The sequence below is a fragment of the Oncorhynchus mykiss genome, chromosome 22 (assembly GCF_013265735.2).
Source record: "Oncorhynchus mykiss isolate Arlee chromosome 22, USDA_OmykA_1.1, whole genome shotgun sequence".
Taxonomy (NCBI): domain Eukaryota; kingdom Metazoa; phylum Chordata; class Actinopteri; order Salmoniformes; family Salmonidae; genus Oncorhynchus; species Oncorhynchus mykiss.
Window position 1 is genome coordinate 38,735,232 of NC_048586.1, and position 20,211 is coordinate 38,755,442.

At 43.7% G+C, this 20,211-nt stretch overlaps 1 protein-coding gene across 2 annotated transcripts; it reads left to right on the forward strand.

Moving 5' to 3' along the window:
- Nucleotides 1-5,754: 5,754 nt before the first annotated feature.
- LOC110501851 (isocitrate dehydrogenase (NADP(+)) 1) lies at nt 5,755-19,263 on the forward strand. Of its 2 annotated transcripts, none has more exons than XM_036959281.1 (9): nt 5,755-5,904; nt 7,957-8,086; nt 11,453-11,744; nt 14,123-14,225; nt 14,625-14,802; nt 15,046-15,197; nt 15,501-15,641; nt 15,949-16,111; nt 16,204-19,263. In XM_036959281.1, the coding sequence occupies exons 1-9, from the start codon at nt 5,871-5,873 to the stop codon at nt 16,295-16,297; spliced, it is 1,287 nt and encodes a 428-aa protein (XP_036815176.1). In that variant the 5' UTR covers nt 5,755-5,870; the 3' UTR covers nt 16,298-19,263. The 2 variants fall into 2 exon arrangements, with proteins under 2 accessions (XP_036815176.1, XP_036815177.1); XM_036959282.1 differs by lacking the exon at nt 5,755-5,904 and adding an exon at nt 6,899-7,045.
- The last annotated feature ends 948 nt before the right edge of the window (nt 19,264-20,211 follow it).

Consider the following 20,211-nt stretch of genomic DNA (forward strand, 5'->3'; position numbering starts at 1 on the left):
CAGCAGAACGACCAAAAAGGTCTGTCAGAGCCCCTGAAATGCTTATTGAGAATTGCTAAATATATACAGTGGGGAGAACAAGTATTTGATACACTGCCGATTTTGCAGGTTTTCCTACTAACAAAGCATGTAGAGGTCTGTATTTTTTTTATCATATGTACACTTCAACTGTGAGAGACGGAATCTAAAAAAATCCAGAAAATCACATTGTATGATTTTTAAGTAATTGATTTGCATTTTATTGCATGACATAAGTATTTGATCACCTACCAACCAGTAAGAATTCCGGCTCTCACAGACATGTTAGTTTTTCTTTTAAGAAGCCTCCCTGTTCTCCACTCATTACCTGTATTAACTACACCTGTTTGAACTCGTTACCCGTATAAAAGACACCTGTCCACACACTCAATCAAACAGACTCCAACCTCTCCACAATGGCCAAGACCAGAGAGCTGTGAAAGGACATCAGGGAAAAAAATGTAGACCTGCACAAAGCTGGGATGGGCTACAGGACAATAGGCAAGCAGCTTGGTGAGAAGGCAACAACTGTTGGTGCAATTATTAGAAAATGGAAGAAGTTCAAGATGACGGTCAATCACCCTCGGTCTGGGGCTCCATGCAAGATCTCACCTCGTGGGGAAGGTGAGGGATCAGCCCAGAACTACATGGCAGGACCTGGTCAATGACCTGAAGAGAGCTGGGGCCACAGTCTCAAAGAAAACCGTTCGTAACACACTACGCCGTCATGGATTAAAATCCTGCAGCGCACGCAAGGTACCCCTGCTCAAGCCAGCGCATGTCCAGGCCCGTCTGAAGTTTGCCAATGACCATCTGGATGATCCAGAGGAGGAATGGGAGAGGGTCATGTGGTCTGATGAGACAAAAATATAGCTTTTTGGTCTAAACTCCACTCGCCGTGTTTGGAGGAAGAAGAAGGATGAGTACAACCCCAAGAATACCATCCCAACCGTGAAGCATGGAGGTGGAAACATCATTCTTTAGGGATGCTTTTCTGCAAAGGGGACAGGACGACTGCACCGTATTGAGTGGAGGATGGATGGGGCCATGTATCGCGAGATCTTGGCCAACAACCTCCTTCCCTCAGTAAGAGCATTGAAGATGGGTCGTGGCTGGGTCTTCCAGCATGACAACGACCCGAAACACACAGCCAGGGCAACTAAGGACTGGCTCCGTAAGAAACATCTCAAGGTCCTGGAGTGGCCTAGCCAGTCTCCAGACCTGAACCCAATAGAAAATCGTTGGAGAGAGCTGAAAGTCTGTATTGCCCAGCGACAGCCCCGAAACCTGAAGGATCTGGAGAAGGTCTGTATGAGGGAGTGGGCCAAAATCCCTGCTGCAGTGTGTGCAAACCTGGTCAAGAACTACAGGAAACGTACAGTGCTTTGCGAAAGTATTCGGCCCCCTTGAACTTTGCAACCTTTTGCCACATTTCAGGCTTCAAACATAAAGATATTAAACTGTATTTTTTTGTGAAGAATCAACAACAAGTGGGACACAATCATGAAGTGGAACGACGTTTATTGGATATTTCAAACTTTTTTAACAAATCAAAAACTGAAAAATTGGGCGTGCAAAATTATTCAGCCCCCTTAAGTTAATACTTTGTAGCGCCACCTTTTGCTGCGATTACAGCTGTAAGTCGCTTGGGGTATGTCTCTATCAGTTTTGCACATCGAGAGACTGAAATTTTTTCCCATTCCTCCTTGCAAAACAGCTCGAGCTCAGTGAGGTTGGATGGAGAGCATTTGTGAACAGCAGTTTTCAGTTCTTTCCACAGATTCTCGATTGGATTCAGGTCTGGACTTTGACTTGGCCATTCTAACACCTGGATATGTTTATTTTTGAACCATTCCATTGTAGATTTTGCTTTATGTTTTGGATCATTGTCTTGTTAGAAGACAAATCTCCATCCCAGTCTCAGGTCTTTTGCAGACTCCATCAGGTTTTCTTCCAGAATGGTCCTGTATTTGGCTCCATCCATCTTCCCATCAATTTTAACCATCTGCTGAAGAAAAGCGGGCCCAAACCATGATGCTGCCACCACCATGTTTGACAGTGGGGATGGTGTGTTCAGCTGTGTTGCTTTTACGCCAAACATAACGTTTTGCATTGTTGCCAAAAAGTTCAATTTTGGTTTCATCTGACCAGAGCACCTTCTTCCACATGTTTGGTGTGTCTCCCAGGTGGCTTGTGGCAAACTTTAAACAACACTTTTTATGGATATCTTTAAGAAATGGCTTTCTTCTTGCCACTCTTCCATAAAGGCCAGATTTGTGCAATATACGACTGATTGTTGTCCTATGGACAGAGTCTCCCACCTCAGCTGTAGATCTCTGCAGTTCATCCAGAGTGATCATGGGCCTCTTGGCTGCATCTCTGATCAGTCTTCTCCTTGTATGAGCTGAAAGTTTAGAGGGACAGCCAGGTCTTGGTAGATTTGCAGTGGTCTGATACTCCTTCCATTTCAATATTATCGCTTGCACAGTGCTCCTTGGGATGTTTAAAGCTTGGGAAATCTTTTTGTATCCAAATCCGGCTTTAAACTTCTTCACAACAGTATCTCGGACCTGCCTGGTGTGTTCCTTGTTCTTCATGATGCTCTCTGCGCTTTTAACGGACCTCTGAGACTATCACAGTGCAGGTGCATTTATACGGAGACTTGATTACACACAGGTGGATTGTATTTATCATCATTAGTCATTTAGGTCAACATTGGATCATTCAGAGATCCTCACTGAACTTCTGGAGAGAGTTTGCTGCACTGAAAGTAAAGGGGCTGAATAATTTTGCACGCCCAATTTTTCAGTTTTTGATTTGTTAAAAAGGTTTGAAATATCCAATAAATGTCGTTCCACTTCATGATTGTGTCCCACTTGTTGTTGATTCTTCACAAAAAAATACAGTTTTATATCTTTATGTTTGAAGCCTGAAATGTGGCAAAAGGTCGCAAAGTTCAAGAGGGCCGAATACTTTCGCAAGGCACTGTATGATCTCTGTAATTGCAAACAAAGGTTTCTGTACCAAATATTAAGTTCTGCTTTTCTGAAGTATCAAATACTTATGTCATGCAATAAAATGCAAATGAATTACTTAAAAATCATACAATGTGATTTTCTGGATTTTTGTATTAGATTCCGTCTCTCACAGTTGAATGACAGACCTCTACATGCTTTGTAAGTAGGAAAACCTGCAAAATCGGCAGTGTATCAAATATATATAAATACAAAAAGGGGCACCTGGACTGAATGTTTTGTTAATGTGAAAAGAAATAGAGCCACAATAGAGTATTGTTGGACAGACTATATTTAGTTGAATTTTAATTTTAAGGAAAAACATTTGGGGAAAGAAATGTGTGTTATTGAAAATTGCATGTTTTGCAGGTTGAGTAAACAAATGTGATGTGACGTGTAATAACATAGAAAAGTAGTTTTCTTTTAAAGGAAAGAAGATGTTGTGTTAATAAGATTTAGACTACGTTACCCAACAGGCTATGCGGGCTATGCGAATGGTTAAAGAACGCTTTGCATGGCTAAACATGGAGTTTTCTAGCTGAAGTATATGTTCATTAAAATTATTTGCCAGCATGACATTGGCAATTAGCTTATTTCATTATTTGCCAGCCTGACATTGGCAATTAGCCTATTTCATTATTTGCCAGCCTGACATTGGCAATTAGCTTATTTCATTATTTGCTAGCCTGACATTGGCAATTAGCATACCAAGGAAATGTCTGTAGAGCGCCGAGGCACAGATATGGGGAAGGGTACCAATAAATATCTGCAGCATTGAAGGTCCCCAAGAACACAGTGGCCTTCATTCTTAAATGGAAGAAGTTTGGAACCACCAAAACTCTTTGTAGTGTTTGCCGCCAGGCCCAACTGAGCAATCGGGGGAGCAGGGCCTTTCAACAACGTTGAAGATGGCTTATGATAGAGAAATTAACATTTACTTCTCCGGCAACAGATTTGGTGTACATTTCTGCAGTCAGCATGCCAATTGCACGCTCCCTCAACTTGAGACATCTGGCATTGTGTTGTGTGACACATGCACATTTTAGTGGCCTTTTATTGTCCCCAGCACAAGGTGCACTTGTGTAATGATCATGCTGTTTAATCAGCTTCTTGATATGCCACACGTGGCAGTTGGACGGATTATCTTAGCAAAGGCGAAATGCTCACTAACAGGGATGTAAACAAATTTGTGCACAACATTTTAGATAAGCTTATGGAACATTTCTGGGATCTTTTATTTCAGCTCATGAAACATGGGACCAACACTATATGTTGCGTTTATATTTTTGTTTTGTTTTATATTTTTGTTATTTATATATTTATATATATATGTATGTGTATATATATATATGTGTGTATGTATGTATGTATGTATATATGTATATATATGTATATGTATATATATGTATATGTATATATATGTATGTATGTATGTATGTATGTATGTATGTATGTATGTATGTGTATATATATATATATATATATATATATATATATGTGTATGTATATATATATATATATATATATATGTGTGTTTGTGTGTACAAAACATTAAGGACACCTGCTCTTTCCATGACAGACTGACCAGGTGAAAGCTATGATCCCTTATTTGATGTCAAGGTTTGTGTCAAGACTGCAAATAAGACTCACATCAAAAATAAGTTACAAAGACAAATAGAAAGAAATGTGTATATTTGGCATTTAAGCATGAATACATTACCGAACACTGTCAACCAAGAGTCAGGTTAAACCAATTCACCTTGGTGGTGTGCAGACTGGTTTTATATTATTATTAACCATTTCACACAAACCAGAAAAAAAGGTAACAATATGTCTGTGAAACTATACATTCACAGTATTATGAATGAATTGTGGTTTATTTGGTAGCACTTCATAGTGTGACTAATTTGACTAATTGCATGAATACTGTACAAAGTTAAAGGTGCGCTATATGATAGATTCCCCGCTTCCCCTAGCTAGGGCCTCTAGTGGGGAGACCTGAGGTCAACCTACCCCTGCCCTACCTCCTACTTCTGAGTGGGAGACCTTCCCATGCAGTAGCTTGCCTAGCTCAAACTAGAATCAGGGCGCCCACTCCGACAAGGTTAATTGACGGTCAGTCCCACACGGTGACATATCATTGGCGTGACGTGAAAATGAGAGGTAGAAAACCTGTCGCGGCTGCCCATGTCGCCGATACCTAAATCCTCCACTGGATCAAGAATTATCCTCCACCCAAAGGACATTCAACCAACTTGACAACTGTGGGAAGAATTAGAGTCAACATGGGCCAGTATCCCTGTGGAACGCTTTCGACACCTTGTAGAGTCAACATGGGCCAGCGTCCCTGTGGAACGCTTTCAACACCTTGTAGAGTCCATGCCCCAACGAACTGGGGCTGTTCTGAGGGCAAAAGTGGGTGCAACTCCATATTAGGAAGTTGTTCCTAATTTTTGTACGCTGTATTTTTATCCGTCCGATGTTGCTACAGCACTGTGGTCTTTTTAGAGTGGAACGTTGTGCAACATTGCAACACAAGCATTAAGGGTGGGGTGCCGTTGTTGATTTGGCAATGTGATCATAAACTTATAGAAAACACCCTGGCGAGTGTATATCATAAGTCTATCCTCGCCTGGGTGTTTTCTATAAGTTAATGATCACATTGCCAAATCAACATAATGCTCGTGTTGAAATGTTGCACAACATTTTACTTTAAAAATAAGCCCTCCGTGCTGTAGCAACATCGACCTGATCAAAACATTGAACGCGTCTGTCATTCATTGTAGGCATACGTTCTTTGAGGCAGACGAAGCTCCCTATACTTCGTTTAACGAAGACATGCTCGGTGCGCCAGATCGACTACGGTTTGGAGGTCAGTATGATCATACATTTTCGCACTTGTGCATTAATGAGGCCACCTTCTCAATGAACAGTCTGTTCAAAAAGCTGCAGAGACGACGATTACATACGGTGATAGAGCAGGAACGGCAGAATTGTGATAGCCTAGGTTGGTTGTGTTGAAATGGGTGTGTTTGGGAACCTAAATCAACTGCATTTCCTAATCATTTAACATGAACTGTTAAATGTTTTTATTTTTATTAAAAAGATTCGCGCAGAGCAATTGAGGCCGCCGCGTAGCACAAACAACCCTCTTGAAAAAAAACAACTACCCGCCCATAAGCACCCTCCCATGAACACCCTCCCATAGCGGTGTGGGATTACTCTATTGGCTGGTTTCGGAAAAGATGGTGGATAAAATGAAGATGGTGAACTAAGGCAGTTTACCATTGACGTTTCAGTCTACTTAACTGGGTGTGTCTCCCACAGACACCAATGTAATAGCAGCTGGATCTGGTCTACGTAATACATTATTTCACTGAGAACAAAAAACAGCGAGTGGGGTGTCTGGTTTAGGTTTTGACATTTTCCCTGATTGGCTCAGGGAGTGTCTGTCTTGTGGGTGAGTTCACTGGTGCTGACCAGGAGGGGATTCGATTAATGGCGTGGGTAAACCGGGTTAGCATTGATTACGAGGATGAACCGGTTTCCCCAGTTAAAGCCGAAGATGAAGTTGGCTGAAAACAAAAATGGCCAAGTTCTATGTAGGCCAGTGTTTTTACATACGAAAGTCTTGCTCTTTATATAAACACATATCGTTTTACCTGCCTCCCCAAGGGAAACTACTTATATTATAATATGTATTTATTAGAAAATACATGTTTTATGTTTCTGAGCGATGTATCATGTTATTTTGTTGACATTGTGGCCCGGTCCAGCTCTATTTGAGCCAGGCACTCCTCCCTTACCGCTTTTGCCCGGTGAGGGGCAATATATCCGTTTTATCCCGGTTCAGTGTAATCAAACTCCCTCCTGGTTGACGCCTCTATTTGTATGAAACCGCGCCTCTCCTCTAGTCAGTTGTAGCCGCAGCCTTCTAGAACCAGTCCGTGCAGAACAAGCCGCTCTACAGCCTAAACTATTACCCACATATTGTGGTTCTGTTAGAAACTAAGGTAGGCACTCATAGTATCTACTGCTTAGGTATATTGGGTTTAAACGCTTTTATTTGGTATGATCATCGCTAAATCCCCGTTGTCTGGCAACAGTGGCTACAATAGCCCAACTAACCATTGTTGGACATAACAAATACCATCGGGGTCTTTAAAATACAGTGGCCTATTTGATACGAACATGTATATTGCAATATCTTTTGTGGAGAGAGATGTAGGTAGGCCTGTTGAGTTTTGTTGTGATCCTTAATGACAACTCTCACACCGGCTGATTGTGCACACATTCAGTAAATTAATATTCGCGATTAACACTAGGTAATTTAGCCCAGACTAACGTTAGATTCTTTAACTTGGTCTAGTCTTTGCCAGTATCCCTAGACTATTAGCCCCTCATCATACGATGGCCAGTCGGTGTTCAATGTATGTAACATTCTGGGGTTAACGTTTCTGGGTGGAACGTTAAAACATTGTTACGAAGTTTTCAGAAGAAGCCATGTATCGACTCAGCTGTAGCACCAGTACTGCCTTGTTGGTTGGATGCGTTTTATCTCAAGGTTTCTTGCCTTGATCTTGCCGGTAGCTAATGTAGGCTATCCATGTTCAGTTTCGAGAAATGGGCCATAGGTGCTAAAACTAATTCTGGTTCAGGTGACATTGTTATACTTGTAAAACTAGAGGTTGGAATCTCTTTGAAACTGTCCCTGTTTAGCAAAATGGCATTTAATACAAGAGAAATGCTGACTCACTGGTCTAGTAAGCCAAGTTGTAAATTAATTTGATATGTACTTTAGACCAGGGGGAAATTGCCTTGACTGTATCACTGCTGAAATAACTTCCACATGCAGAAGGCTTGCTTGCCAGCTGCCATTTTCTTGTTACTATTGACTGACTCTCTCCTACTCTGCCTCCCCCAGGTTTCAGGATGTCCCAGAAGATCAAGGCAGGGTCGGTGGTGGAGATGCAGGGGGATGAGATGACCAGAGTCATCTGGGAGCTCATTAAGGAGAAGCTCATCTTCCCCTACCTGGAGATGGACCTGCACAGGTGACTTGTACCTGCTGCTACACCTGGGCTTGTAGTCATTACTGTACACCGTAGCAAAGGGTAACAGGAAACATTTTACAATGAAAATGAGCACTTCTTATTGGACAAGTTCAGGTAGTCCACCCTGTTTTGACTCATTTCCTATACCTTAAATACATAGATGGAACTGGAATGAATAGAGCAAAGTTATATCAGTGTTCTGAATCTACGTGGGTGGGGTTCGCTATGTGGGTGGGTGGGGTTCGCTATGTGGGTGGGTGGGGTTCGCTATGTGGGTGGGTGGGGTTCGCTATGTGGGTGGGTGGGGTTCGCTATGTGGGTGGGTGGGGTTCGCTATGTGGGTGGGTGGGGTTTGCTATGTGGGTGGGTGGGGTTTGCTATGTGGGTGGGTGGGGTTTGCTATGTGGGTGGGTGGGGTTTGCTATGTGGGTGGGTGGGGTTTGCTATGTGGGTGGGTGGGGTTTGCTATGTGGGTGGGTGGGGTTTGCTATGTGGGTGGGTGGGGTTTGCTATGTGGGTGGGTGGGGTTTGCTATGTGGGTGGGTGGGGTTTGCTATGTGGGTGGGTGGGGTTTGCTATGTGGGTGGGTGGGGTTTGCTATGTGGGTGGGTGGGGTTTGCTATGTGGGTGGGTGGGGTTTGCTATGTGGGTGGGTGGGGTTTGCTATGTGGGTGGGTGGGGTTTGCTATGTGGGTGGGTGGGGTTCGCTGGGTTGGTGGGTAGGGTTCGCTATGTGGGAGGGTGGGGTTCGCTATGTGGGTGGGTAGGGTTGGTGGGTAGGCTTCACTACAGGGTTCACTAGGTTGACTTGTAATGCTCAGTTTTTTTTCTTAAGCCGCATGCTCAGGAAACCCCTATAGGTTACAGGAATAACACGTGATGTGGAAAATGCTGATTGTAGCTGTGCTCTGCACTACACTAACCATAGACACTAGCAAATATCACCAAGGACAGGTTTGTTAGTTGTCACTGCACATTATTGAGCAACATGTTCTTTATTGTACTCTCTTGCTATCCTGTATTAGATGTCTGTTCAGAACATGTGGCATGTTTCAAGTGTTGGGTAAAAGGTAGTGTGATGGCCAGATCAAAGGGACTTGTATAATCATTTACCATTTTTGAAAAGACCGATGCATTTTGAAATTGTGAGGTTTGTTCCTAGATGTAGCTGTTTTAAAGAGCAGTGTATTACCCAACCCCCCCCCCCCCCCCCCCCCCCCAGACAATCTGATCACATGACGTCAGCAGACTAGTGGAGCTGGATGTGGCGTGATTGATCCAGAACCAATCCTTTCCAAGATCTACAACTCTGGTCTGTCAAATCTGAACTGTTCAAGTCCTCTGCTCTAGTCCAGTCCTCTGCTCTAGTCCAGTCCTCTTTGCACTAGACCTTCAGACTGTGGACTGATATTAAACACACACACGACATTGGCTGCTGTGCTGTGATTATTACAATTGTACATGAGCTTTTCAGTGTCTTAATACTCTGTGCTTGTGGTGTGCTATTGTACGGGAGGGTTAGGGGGAAGGTGTTGTGGGAAATTATTGGTTGGTAAAATAAGCTGATGTCTATGCGCCGGGAGTTTCTCCTGGGTTTTCTGCTAACGAAGGTCAAGTTTGACGCGTTCATCCACCAGACTCTACGTGCATTTGGGCAGAAGTGTTTTGGAAAGAGATTACCCATGACCTGACCTGTGGTCATGCTCATTACCCATGACCTGCCCTGTGGTCATGCTTGTTACCCATGTCCTGGGCAGACTTTATTTATTTTAAATTTTATCTCCAGTAATTGTATCAAATTATTGCCATCTGAAGTTGGTCAAGTGAGAAGGATAGCTGAAGTTTGTATTTTTTTTAATTCTTGCAGGTTTGTTTTATTCCTGCTGTCCCAGTTTCTGTGTCTGTAAGGCACACTCATTGGTTTCACAAATCTTAGGAATGCATTCGGTCTGCATGGGGATGTGGGGTGTGTGGACTCGTCTTGGTCAACCACAGTGCGCACACAGCCCTCAGGCAATTTATCGCCATCTCGCACCATTACACAACGCCTGTAGTGCTGTATCACAGTATCAGATGTGCTGATTTCCCAATGCCATTGAGATGCACATCTAACCTGCGGTTGTCTGTGGAGTAGCACATTGTTGTAGTACTAGGCTAAGGGGGAGGGAGAAACTGGGTGAAAGGTTGTTGAACAAAACCCAGTTTACACAAGGAAAGGCTTACAAGGAAATGAGGTATTTATGCTTAGTCTTTTTGGATGTACGGGTGCAGTGCACACTTTATTTGTGGGGTGATTTCAATTTAGTGTTAAATCAATAAACAAATAAATAGTTCCTCCTTGCATTGTTGGGGCGGCGGGGTAGCCTAGTGGTTAGAGCGTTGGACTAGTAACCGGAAGGTTCTGCCCCTGAACAGGCAGTTAACCCACTGTTCCTAGGCCGTCATTGAAAATAAGAATTTGTTCTTAACTGACTTGCCTAGTTAAATAAAGGTAAAAAATAAATTAAAAAATGTGTTGTAGTTTGTGAGCAGACAACCCGGTCTCTAACTGTGTGTAGAAATGGGAAGTTGGTTATGTAATGATTCCTCAAACTAATAGTTCATTGCCTCCAGGAGTAGCACGCCAGTCATCACTAGCTGTCATAAACCCCGCCTATTATTACAATTTCTCTCAAAATAACATTTTAAACAACCTTAACCACACTGCTAACCTTAAATTTAAGACCAAAAATACACCTTTTTTTTTAACGATCTAGCCAATTGACTTTTTGCTTGCGGTAACTAGTGGAAATCCAGAGCACCCCATCGCCTGCTAAAATGTGTTGGGTCTTTCAGAGGAGTAATTCATTAGTTCAGTCACGTAGCAGCAGCCTGTGAAGACTGGCCTCTTTGTTCACATGTTAGCATCTTGTATACTGTTTCTGGTTCAGCCTCTCACCAAGCTTACTCTATAGTGATGACACCATGTGATTTACATCATTTCACACTGATTTGAATGTTGCTCTGTTCTCATTCTACTTTTTGCAATTGTTTAATTCCTGCTGCATTTGAAACGGGAAGGTTTTGTTTACTGGGTCCTGTTTTGATTGGTACAGTGTGGCTCTGTTAGACCTGAGCGTAGGGAACTCCCTGATGAGGTGGTTCAGAGGTAGGCTTTGCATTGGGAATCCCCACTGACTTAATTATAAAAGGCTAAATGACATCAAACAAAAACACACAGTAAATGTATTAAACTTTATTCTGATAGAAACATTAACTTTTTCATTGGTTTTACAGACCCACATACTCTTCATAGCATTTGTCCTCCCATGAACCCTAAAGGTAACAATTATCCTCCTCCCTGCTGCTCTTCTGCCCTTCCCTCAGCTACGACCTGGGCATGGAGAACCGTGATGCCACGGACGACAAGGTGACGGTTGAGGCGGCGGAGGCGACGCGGCGCTACAACGTGGGCATTAAGTGTGCCACCATCACGCCGGATGAAAACCGGGTGGAGGAGTTCAAGCTAAAGCAGATGTGGCGCTCGCCCAACGGGACCATCCGTAACATCCTGGGAGGCACCGTGTTCAGGGAGGCCATCATCTGTAAGAACATCCCCCGCCTGGTGCCCGGCTGGGTCAAACCAATCATCATCGGCAGGCATGCCCACGGAGACCAGGTAACCTTTTACCACCCCTTCAGCAGTAGAACCCTTACTAACCATTCATTAAAATTAGAGGTTGACCGATTAATCGGAAGGGCCAATTTCAAGTTTTCATAACAATCGGAAATCGGTATTTTTGGACACCCATTTTTTTTTAAATTATTATTTTTTTTTTTACAACTTTATTTAACTAGGCAAGTCAGTCAAGAACACATTCTTATTTTCAATGTCTAGGAACAGTGGGTTAGCTGCCTTGATTTTCACCTTGTCAGCTCAGGGATTCAATCTTGCAACCTTACGGTTGACTAGTCCACCGCTCTAACCACCTGCCTCATGAGGATCCCACCTGTTACGCAAATGCAGTAAGAAGCTAAGATTAGTTACTAGCTAAACTTATCTTAGAAAAAACAATCAATTAATCATAATCACTAGTTAACTACACATAGTTGATGATATTACTAGTTTATCTTGCGTTCATTGCATGCAGAGTCAGGGTATATGCAACAGTTTGGACCGCTTGGCTCATTGCGAACTAATTTGCCAGAATTGTACATAATTATGACATAACATTTGAAGGTTGTACAATGTAACAGGAATATTTAGACTTATGGATGCCACCCGTTAGATAAAATACGGTTCCGTATTTCACTGAAAGAATAAACTATTTCTTTTCGAGATAGTTTCCGGATTCGACCATATTAATGACCTAAGGCTCGTATTTCTGTGTTATTATATTATAATTAAGTCTATAATTTGATATTTGATAGAGCAGTCTGACTGAGCAGTGGTAGGCAGCAGCAGGCGTGTAAACATTCATTCAAACAGCACTTTAGTGCGTTTTGCCAGCAGTTCTTCGTTGTGCTTCAAGCATTGAGCTGTTTATGACTTCAAGCCTATCAACTCCCGAGATTAGGCTGGTGTAACCGATGTGAAATGGCTGGCTAGTTAGCGCGCACTAATAGCGTTTCAAACGTCACTCGCTCTGAGACTGGGAGTAGTTGTTCCCCTTGCAAGGGCCGCAGATTTTGTGGAGCGATGGGTAACGCTGCTTCGAGGGTGCTGTTGATTTTTCGATGTGTTCCTGGTTCGAGCCCAGGTTGCGGCGAGGAGAGGGACGGAAGCTATACTGTTACACTGGCAATACTAAAGTGCTTATAAGAACATCCAATCGTCAAAGGTATATGAAATACAAATGGTATAGAAAGAAATGGTCCTATAATTCCTTTAACTACAACCTAAAACTTCTTACCTGGGAATATTGAAGACTCATGTTAAAAGGAACCACCAGCTTTCATGTTCTCATGTTCTGAGCAAGGAACTTAAACGTTAGCTCTCTTACATGGCACATACTGCACTTTTACTTTATTCTCCAACACTTTGTTTTTACATTATTTAAACCAAATTGAACATGTTTCATAATTTTATTTGATGCTAAATTGATTTTATTGATGTATTATAATAAGTTAAAATAAGTGTTCATTCAGTATTGTTGTAATTGTCATTATTATAAATAAATAAAAATCGGCATTGGCTTTTTTTGGTCCTCCAATAATCGGTATCGGCGTTGAAAAATCATAATCGGTCGACCTCTAATAAAAATGTCTAGCCCCCCCACCCCTAATGATTGGCTCTCTAGGTTTCTCTAGGCCCTTCCTCCCTCACTTCCTTGAATCTGATTTACCCCGAGAGACAGAGGATAGATGCTATGCCCTAAGTAAATGAAGCTATGTGTTAGTGGTACCCCGTCTGTTTGCACGTTTTTAATTAAGGGAGAGATTGTACAGTCTCCAGGTGATCACATGTTAACTTCATGCCGACTAGAGGTGTGGTGGTCAGGCCTGCTCACAGAGAGACAAATAGACTGGTTTTGTCACTGAACGCTCAGTCACTGATTTAAAATGGCTTTGTTGCCCTTTAGACCATGACGTCGCCACACTGGCTCCACGTCTCAAAGTGGAACGTCATTCATACTGTACTGCAGCTAGAGAACAATGTAACCTCTACGCTTCAACTCCATTGACAAATGAGGTGGGAACTTGACCTTTTGGTTGGTTACTGTATTTGACAATCACGTCACGGTATGGCCTGGATTTTTTTATATTGTAATAGTGCTATTTCGGATTGGTCTTTCGGTTGCATCCACACTACTGATTGGTTGAAGACAACCATAACAATGTTTCATTTTGGCCAGACACATCTGTTTTTCAGCTCTCAAACAGCAATGTAACCTGTCATCTATTCTGAGATTACAGGTTACTGTCATCTACCCAGTGAACAGTAGTCCAGTGCCTGGTTGCCCCAGACAGGGATTGCACTTCTATTTTCCTCCACTAGATGGAGCCCTTGTCTGTTTCATCTATGACCTCTCCACTCTCTCTCTCTCCCCTTTGCAGTACAAGGCCACAGACTTTGTGGTACCTGGACCTGGGAGACTGGAGATGAAATTCACACCCAAGATTGGGGAGCCAATGAACTTTGTCGTCCATGACTTTGAAGGTAAAACCACAAGATTTACTTGTCAATGAAAATCAATCTTAAAATGTAACCTTTGCTTGTAAGGGAAAATAATGTCCAGAATAGGTTTTGTCCGTTATATAATATTGTGTTAGCCTATGGTGCCAGCCTGTGTATGTCAATATGACAATCTTTACATATGTTTGCTGTGTAAATATTACAATGAGAACGGCAGTATCTGATTTAACTCTGAATGATAAATCAGCTGTGTACCTCCCTCTACTGCACATACTGTAGACAAACACAGCATTTTGATTAACTAGAGGGTGTGATTAAGGTTGGCTCCATTGCTCTGTTTGCAAAATGGGGGAGGTGGCTGTCTTAGTGTATTCATGTGAGTGTACAGTATCTTCATGAGAATGATGTGTCTTGGTCCTCCAGGTTCAGGTGGTGTGGCTCTGGGGATGTACAACACAGACAGCTCCATCAGGGACTTTGCCCACAGCTCCTTCCAGATGGGGCTGCAAAAAGCCTGGCCTCTGTACCTCAGCACCAAGAACACCATCCTCAAGAAGTATGACGGGCGCTTCAAAGATATCTTCCAGGAGATCTATGAAAAGTATGTCTGCCTGGCCTCAGACATATAATTGTCGAGTAAATCTTTATTTTCCCTATTGACAATATATTTTTTCAGCATGTAGATGATACACACGAGTCACATACAATGTATGGTTGACGATAAAGGGTAATTGGCCGACAAGCCCCGCCCCCCCCACCTACTATGCATATTTTTTTTTATAAAGGACAGTACGAGGTTTAGGTGTGTAAACCCTGTTCTCAGACCTGTTCCTGTGTCTCCCAGGCAGTACCGCTCTAAGTTTGAGCAGAAGGGGATCTGGTATGAGCATCGTCTGATTGATGACATGGTGGCTCAGGCCATGAAGTCTGATGGAGGATTCATCTGGGCCTGCAAGAACTACGACGGGGACGTCCAGTCTGACTCTGTAGCCCAAGGTAAGACCAGCTAGTCCAGTCTAGTGTACTCTGATGTAGGCTCAGCTAGTCCAGTCTGACTCTGTAGCCCAAGGTAAGACCAGCTAGTCCAGTCTAGTGTACTCTGATGTAGTCCAGACGCCAGTCCATTTTTGAATTTGTGTATTTTAAGGAATATTTTAAGACTCTCAATAGAATGCCTTTTAGTTCCAGAACACAGGAGAATGCTTATATTTTGTCTTGGCACTACTGTCCCTGAGCGCTTATATCCAGTTGGCTGTTAAGTACTTTGTGACAGATGTATTTAATATGTGTGTACCCCAGGTTATGGGTCCCTTGGTATGATGACCAGTGTGCTCATCTGTCCTGACGGTCGTACGGTGGAGTCGGAGGCGGCCCACGGCACGGTAACGCGCCACTACAGACAGCACCAGCAGGGCAAGGAGACATCCACCAACCCCATCGGTAAATTAAACACGGATACAATGTATGTTCTATTTCATTCGGTGTCCGACTGATAATGCCTGCTCTAAAAACCATTCAGCTCATTCCCCTTCTGGATGTAGATCTGCATGTAGCAGGGGTGTATTCATTACTGATTATGTTGCTAAATGTTTCTTACACCAAACTGGGAGGGACCTACCTGAATTTGTCCAATAGAAACTGTGTTTTCTATTGATTACAGCACAGAGAAACACAGGCAACACGAGGACCTAGGAAAAGAGCTCAACGTTTTGACATGTCCCTAACGTGTGTGTGTGTGTGTGCGCAGCGTCCATCTTTGCTTGGTCGCGGGGGCTGCTGCACCGGGCAAAGCTGGATGACAACGCAGAGCTGCGTGTGTTTGCTGAGGCCCTGGAGGTCGTCTGCGTGGAGACCATCGAGGCTGGCTTCATGACCAAGGATCTGGCTATCTGTATCAAAGGCATGGCAGAGTGAGTAGCATGCATACATACGCACAGTAAACCTGACTCTGAAACTAGACTGACTCCAACGGTCTTTTTTTTTCCTTCATCTTCTCCCTTAGTACCAAACGCTCAGACTACCTGAACACCTTTGAGTTCCTGGATAAACTGTCAGAGAACCTGAAGACCAAGATGTCCAACCAACCCAAACTGTGATCACCTCATCTCCCAACTTTAAACGCACACACTATTGACAGCAGGGACTATGGGCCCCGGCCAACACTGAACCAATGAAGGGGACTGTCTGCCCAGAACGCAACCAGAGCTTCTAGAAGACCTAGGACCCTTGAGACTTAATCATTCCCTCCACAAGCAGTCTGTCTGCTTCAAGGAGGTGTCTTGTCCAGGGGGAGGGGGGGGGGGGGATGTCCTCCCAAAGCTAATGAATCATTCCTATCTAAACTACTTGCCATTGCTGTCCCACTCTCCCCATGCTTGCTGTTGCTTGGCAATATGAATATTAATGTGGACTCATTAAACTCAACATGCCTCTTATTTCATTGCTGTTAAGGACTGTTTCAATGTTACCCAACAATACAGACCAACTCCTTCTGCATCATAAAAGCTGTTGACCCCCTACAACTCTAATGCCATCTGCTCTGCCTCTTGACCACGCCCCCAATTCACCTGATGAACTAGCTGCCCAAGTCAACACTGCTCTGTCTCCCCCAATTCTCTCCCCCACCCCCTCCAAACTAAACCGTGTCCTTCTCCCCCTGGTTGACCCCTGAGGTCCATGCCCTGCTTGCTTCAATAAGAACTCCTGAACTCTGTTCTCCACTGTCAGCAAACTACTTCAGCCTCGTGACGACACCTTCTCTACTCCCTCCACTGAAATCTACAACTCCTTCGTCAGCTATTTTCAAGGAAAAGCTCACAAATACACTTCACACAACTTACTCATCACAGCTCTGTTCTCATTAAAGCCTGCCTGCTCTCTGTCCATCCCTGGCTCTTCTCCCTACTGTTCTCATTAAAGCCTGCCTGCCTGCTCTCTGTCCATCCCTGGATCCTCTCCCTACTGTTCTCATTAAAGCCTGCCTGCCCTCTGTCCATATATCACACACCATCAACCTCTCCCTTGCCCACGGATCTCACCCCTACAGAACAGCTGCAGACACCCCTCCCCCAATCTTATAAATGCCGGGAACGGACACCACCATCTTTCTGCACAATTTCCAACCTTCCTTTCCAAGACTCTGTTCCAGACTGTTGCCTCCCAATTCAAACCCACCTGCTAGTCAACAACTAATTCAAGCCCCTCCAGTCTGGTTTCCACCACAGTACTGAAACTGCACTCAAAGTTGTGAATGACCTCACCTCTGCTGATGCTGGTGCCCTTAACATCCTGATTCTCCTTGACCAGAGTGCCGCTTTTAGCACTGAGTCATCAGATTGAGGGTACAGCACTTTCCTGGCTACAATCATACCTCATAAACCGGACCCACTACATCTCCCTCAATGGCCATACCTCAGACGCCACTGCAGTCACACAGGGTGTCCCCCAAGGTACTGTGCTGGGCCCCTTACGCTTCATCTTCCTTGATCTGGGTGTCACCTGACCACCTCGGCACCAAATCCCTATTCGACCCACATTGAATTTCCTTTTTCGGCATTAAAAACATGGCTGCAACAACACTTCCTCAAGCTAAGCATTTATAAAACGGAACTCTTACTCATAGACACCAAATCCATCTTCACCAAAGCTGGTAATCTTGCGATTGACACCACTGTCTCCCCACACACACTCAACCTTGGCTTCACCCTCTCCTTTGACCATCACATAAGACAGACAGACTGGCAAATTGTCATTCTTCCACCTCCGCAACATTGCCAAAGCCAGGTCCACCTGTCCTGCCGTTGAAACACGCATTCCATCTCCTCCTGTCTTGACTACTGTAACTCACTACTCTCTAGCGTCAACTCAAGTTCCCTCCATAAGCCCGACCCCCCCCCCCCCCCCCCCCCCCCCTCACCCACACTAAGTACTGGTAGCACCTCTCCTCTGTGAACTTCATTAGCTCCCTGTCTCTCAACGCTTTGATTACAAGCTCTTCTTTCTGACCTACAAAGCCCTTCACCACCTTGCCCCCCCCCCTCCCCACCTCTGACATTCTTGTCCCCTACCAACCCACATGCCCCTTACCCTAAACCAGGTTCGTATCCTAACCCTCCCCATACACTGATACATCTCTCTTATTTCAGCCCACCCGCTCTCTTTATTCATGCTTTTGTAAACTTTCTTTTTTTAATTTTTATTTTTACAATTGTTTAAAGACTTTGGTCCTTGAAAAGTGCTATATTAATCCCATGTTTTACTATATGTAGGGTTCAGATGTAGGGTGAGTTTATTTGTATTTTTACAGGGACAGTGCACATTAATCAACGTTTCAGTAAAAGTGCTGGTTTTAGCCAGCCGACTAATTTTCAACCGCAGTCCCTGGGCAGGTTGTTGATGTGAGGCCCTCTTCTCCATTGATGACTTACCAAAAGATATGGCTAGACCATAGTGGTAACACTCAGCCAATCTAAGTGGCCTGAATCCTAATTTGAGATCACAAGCATAACTTGTGATTTTTTTTTTAAGCAATCGCCTAGTGAAATATGTGTTTATAATTCTGCCAAGTATGACTGTTTTTAATGAATGATGGACACAGAAATAACCAGTGTTCCCTACGCTAATTGAACTATGTGTTGTTTTTTTTGTGTGTGTGTTGTCGGTCAGTGAGCAGTGATCGCCAGTCCTGCCTGAGGGTGATCTTACCCTTCTGTTGCCTTGTCTTATGTAACGTGACTTCAGTCTGTCACAGCATTTTATATATATATATATATTATGCCATGACAACTACTGTAGCCTGTTTAGATTTTGACCGTCTTGGCTTGGTGTCATTGATTCACAAAGCTATACTAGCATCACTCACTCCCTGTTTGTGGTTATGGAAGAGGTCGTAAGATATTAAAAACACACTTAACACCTTACCCCCCCCCCCCCCCCCCCCCCCATACAGAAATGAGTGTCCAAGTACCTTCCTCTGCCAGTAAGCACACACAACCAGGGGATGCAGGTTTGTACTTGACAGTGTGGTCAGAATATCAACTCAATAAATGGGTTTTGGAGAAAATGGTCTAGTGCTTTGAGTATTTATTTTCTATTACCCCATAAATGTTATGTTGTAAAACTGTTTATCTAGTGCCACGGTCTTACAAAAAACACTTTGGAAGATTTTAGTGTCTTGAAGTTTGCCACCAGATGGTGCCATTGTAATCTGAGTGACTTTTTTTTATTTTTTATTATTTTACCTTTATTTAACCAGGCAAGTCAGTTAAGAACAAATTCTTATTTTCAATGATGGCCTAGGAACAGTGGGTTAACTGCCTGTTCAGGGGCAGAACGACAGATTTGTACCTTGTCAGCTCGGGGATTTGAACTTGCAACCTTCCGGTAACTTCCGGTTACTAGCCCAATGCTCTAACCACTAGGCTACCCTGCCGCCCCACATTGTTCATCAGGTGTAATACATTTTATCTGCATGAAATGGAAGAAGCTATGACATGACTGTATCTAACATATTATCAGTTGCAGCACAACCTCCCTCAAATCCTTCTAAAGCACTGACTATGGTATGTCCACGTGGAGTATAGGCCTACTGCGATGCACCTTCCACATGTACACAGTCAGGTGCACCCTTGGCATGATTAGCTTTTCTGCACCAGATGGAATCCACATGGTTAATCCTAGCGCAAGCGGCGCTGGGTGGATAGACCCAGAGGAAAAGAAAGGAAACGGAGGCACTCAGACTTCCAATGGAAGATGGCGAGAACCAAGGCTTCCAAAAAGGTATCAAAGCCTGTAGGGCTGCTACTATTGTCCCAACGTAATTGGATTTTGTCTGGGAGAAGGAAGTCTCATTTTACCAGTCTGAGGCTCCACATGGATCACTTGCCACTGAAAGAGCAGGATTGTTAGCTGCGAATGGGAACAGTGTTTACTATTTTTAGAACCTGGCTGGATGGATGGGACAACATAGATCAAGAAGCCCCACATAAGCTATCAACTCTGAGGGAGTAAA

What these genes read in the sequence shown, in the direction of transcription:
- LOC110501851 (XM_036959281.1), top strand. Translation starts at nt 5,871, where the DNA reads ATGCTCGGTGCGCCAGATCGACTACGGTTTGGAG. An exon ending in TTCCAGGAGATCTATGAAAA is followed by an intron (nt 14,803 to 15,045) that starts GTATGTCTGCCT and finishes TGTGTCTCCCAG; the next exon opens with GCAGTACCGCTCTAAGTTTG. An exon ending in GTCTGACTCTGTAGCCCAAG is followed by an intron (nt 15,198 to 15,500) that starts GTAAGACCAGCT and finishes TGTGTACCCCAG; the next exon opens with GTTATGGGTCCCTTGGTATG.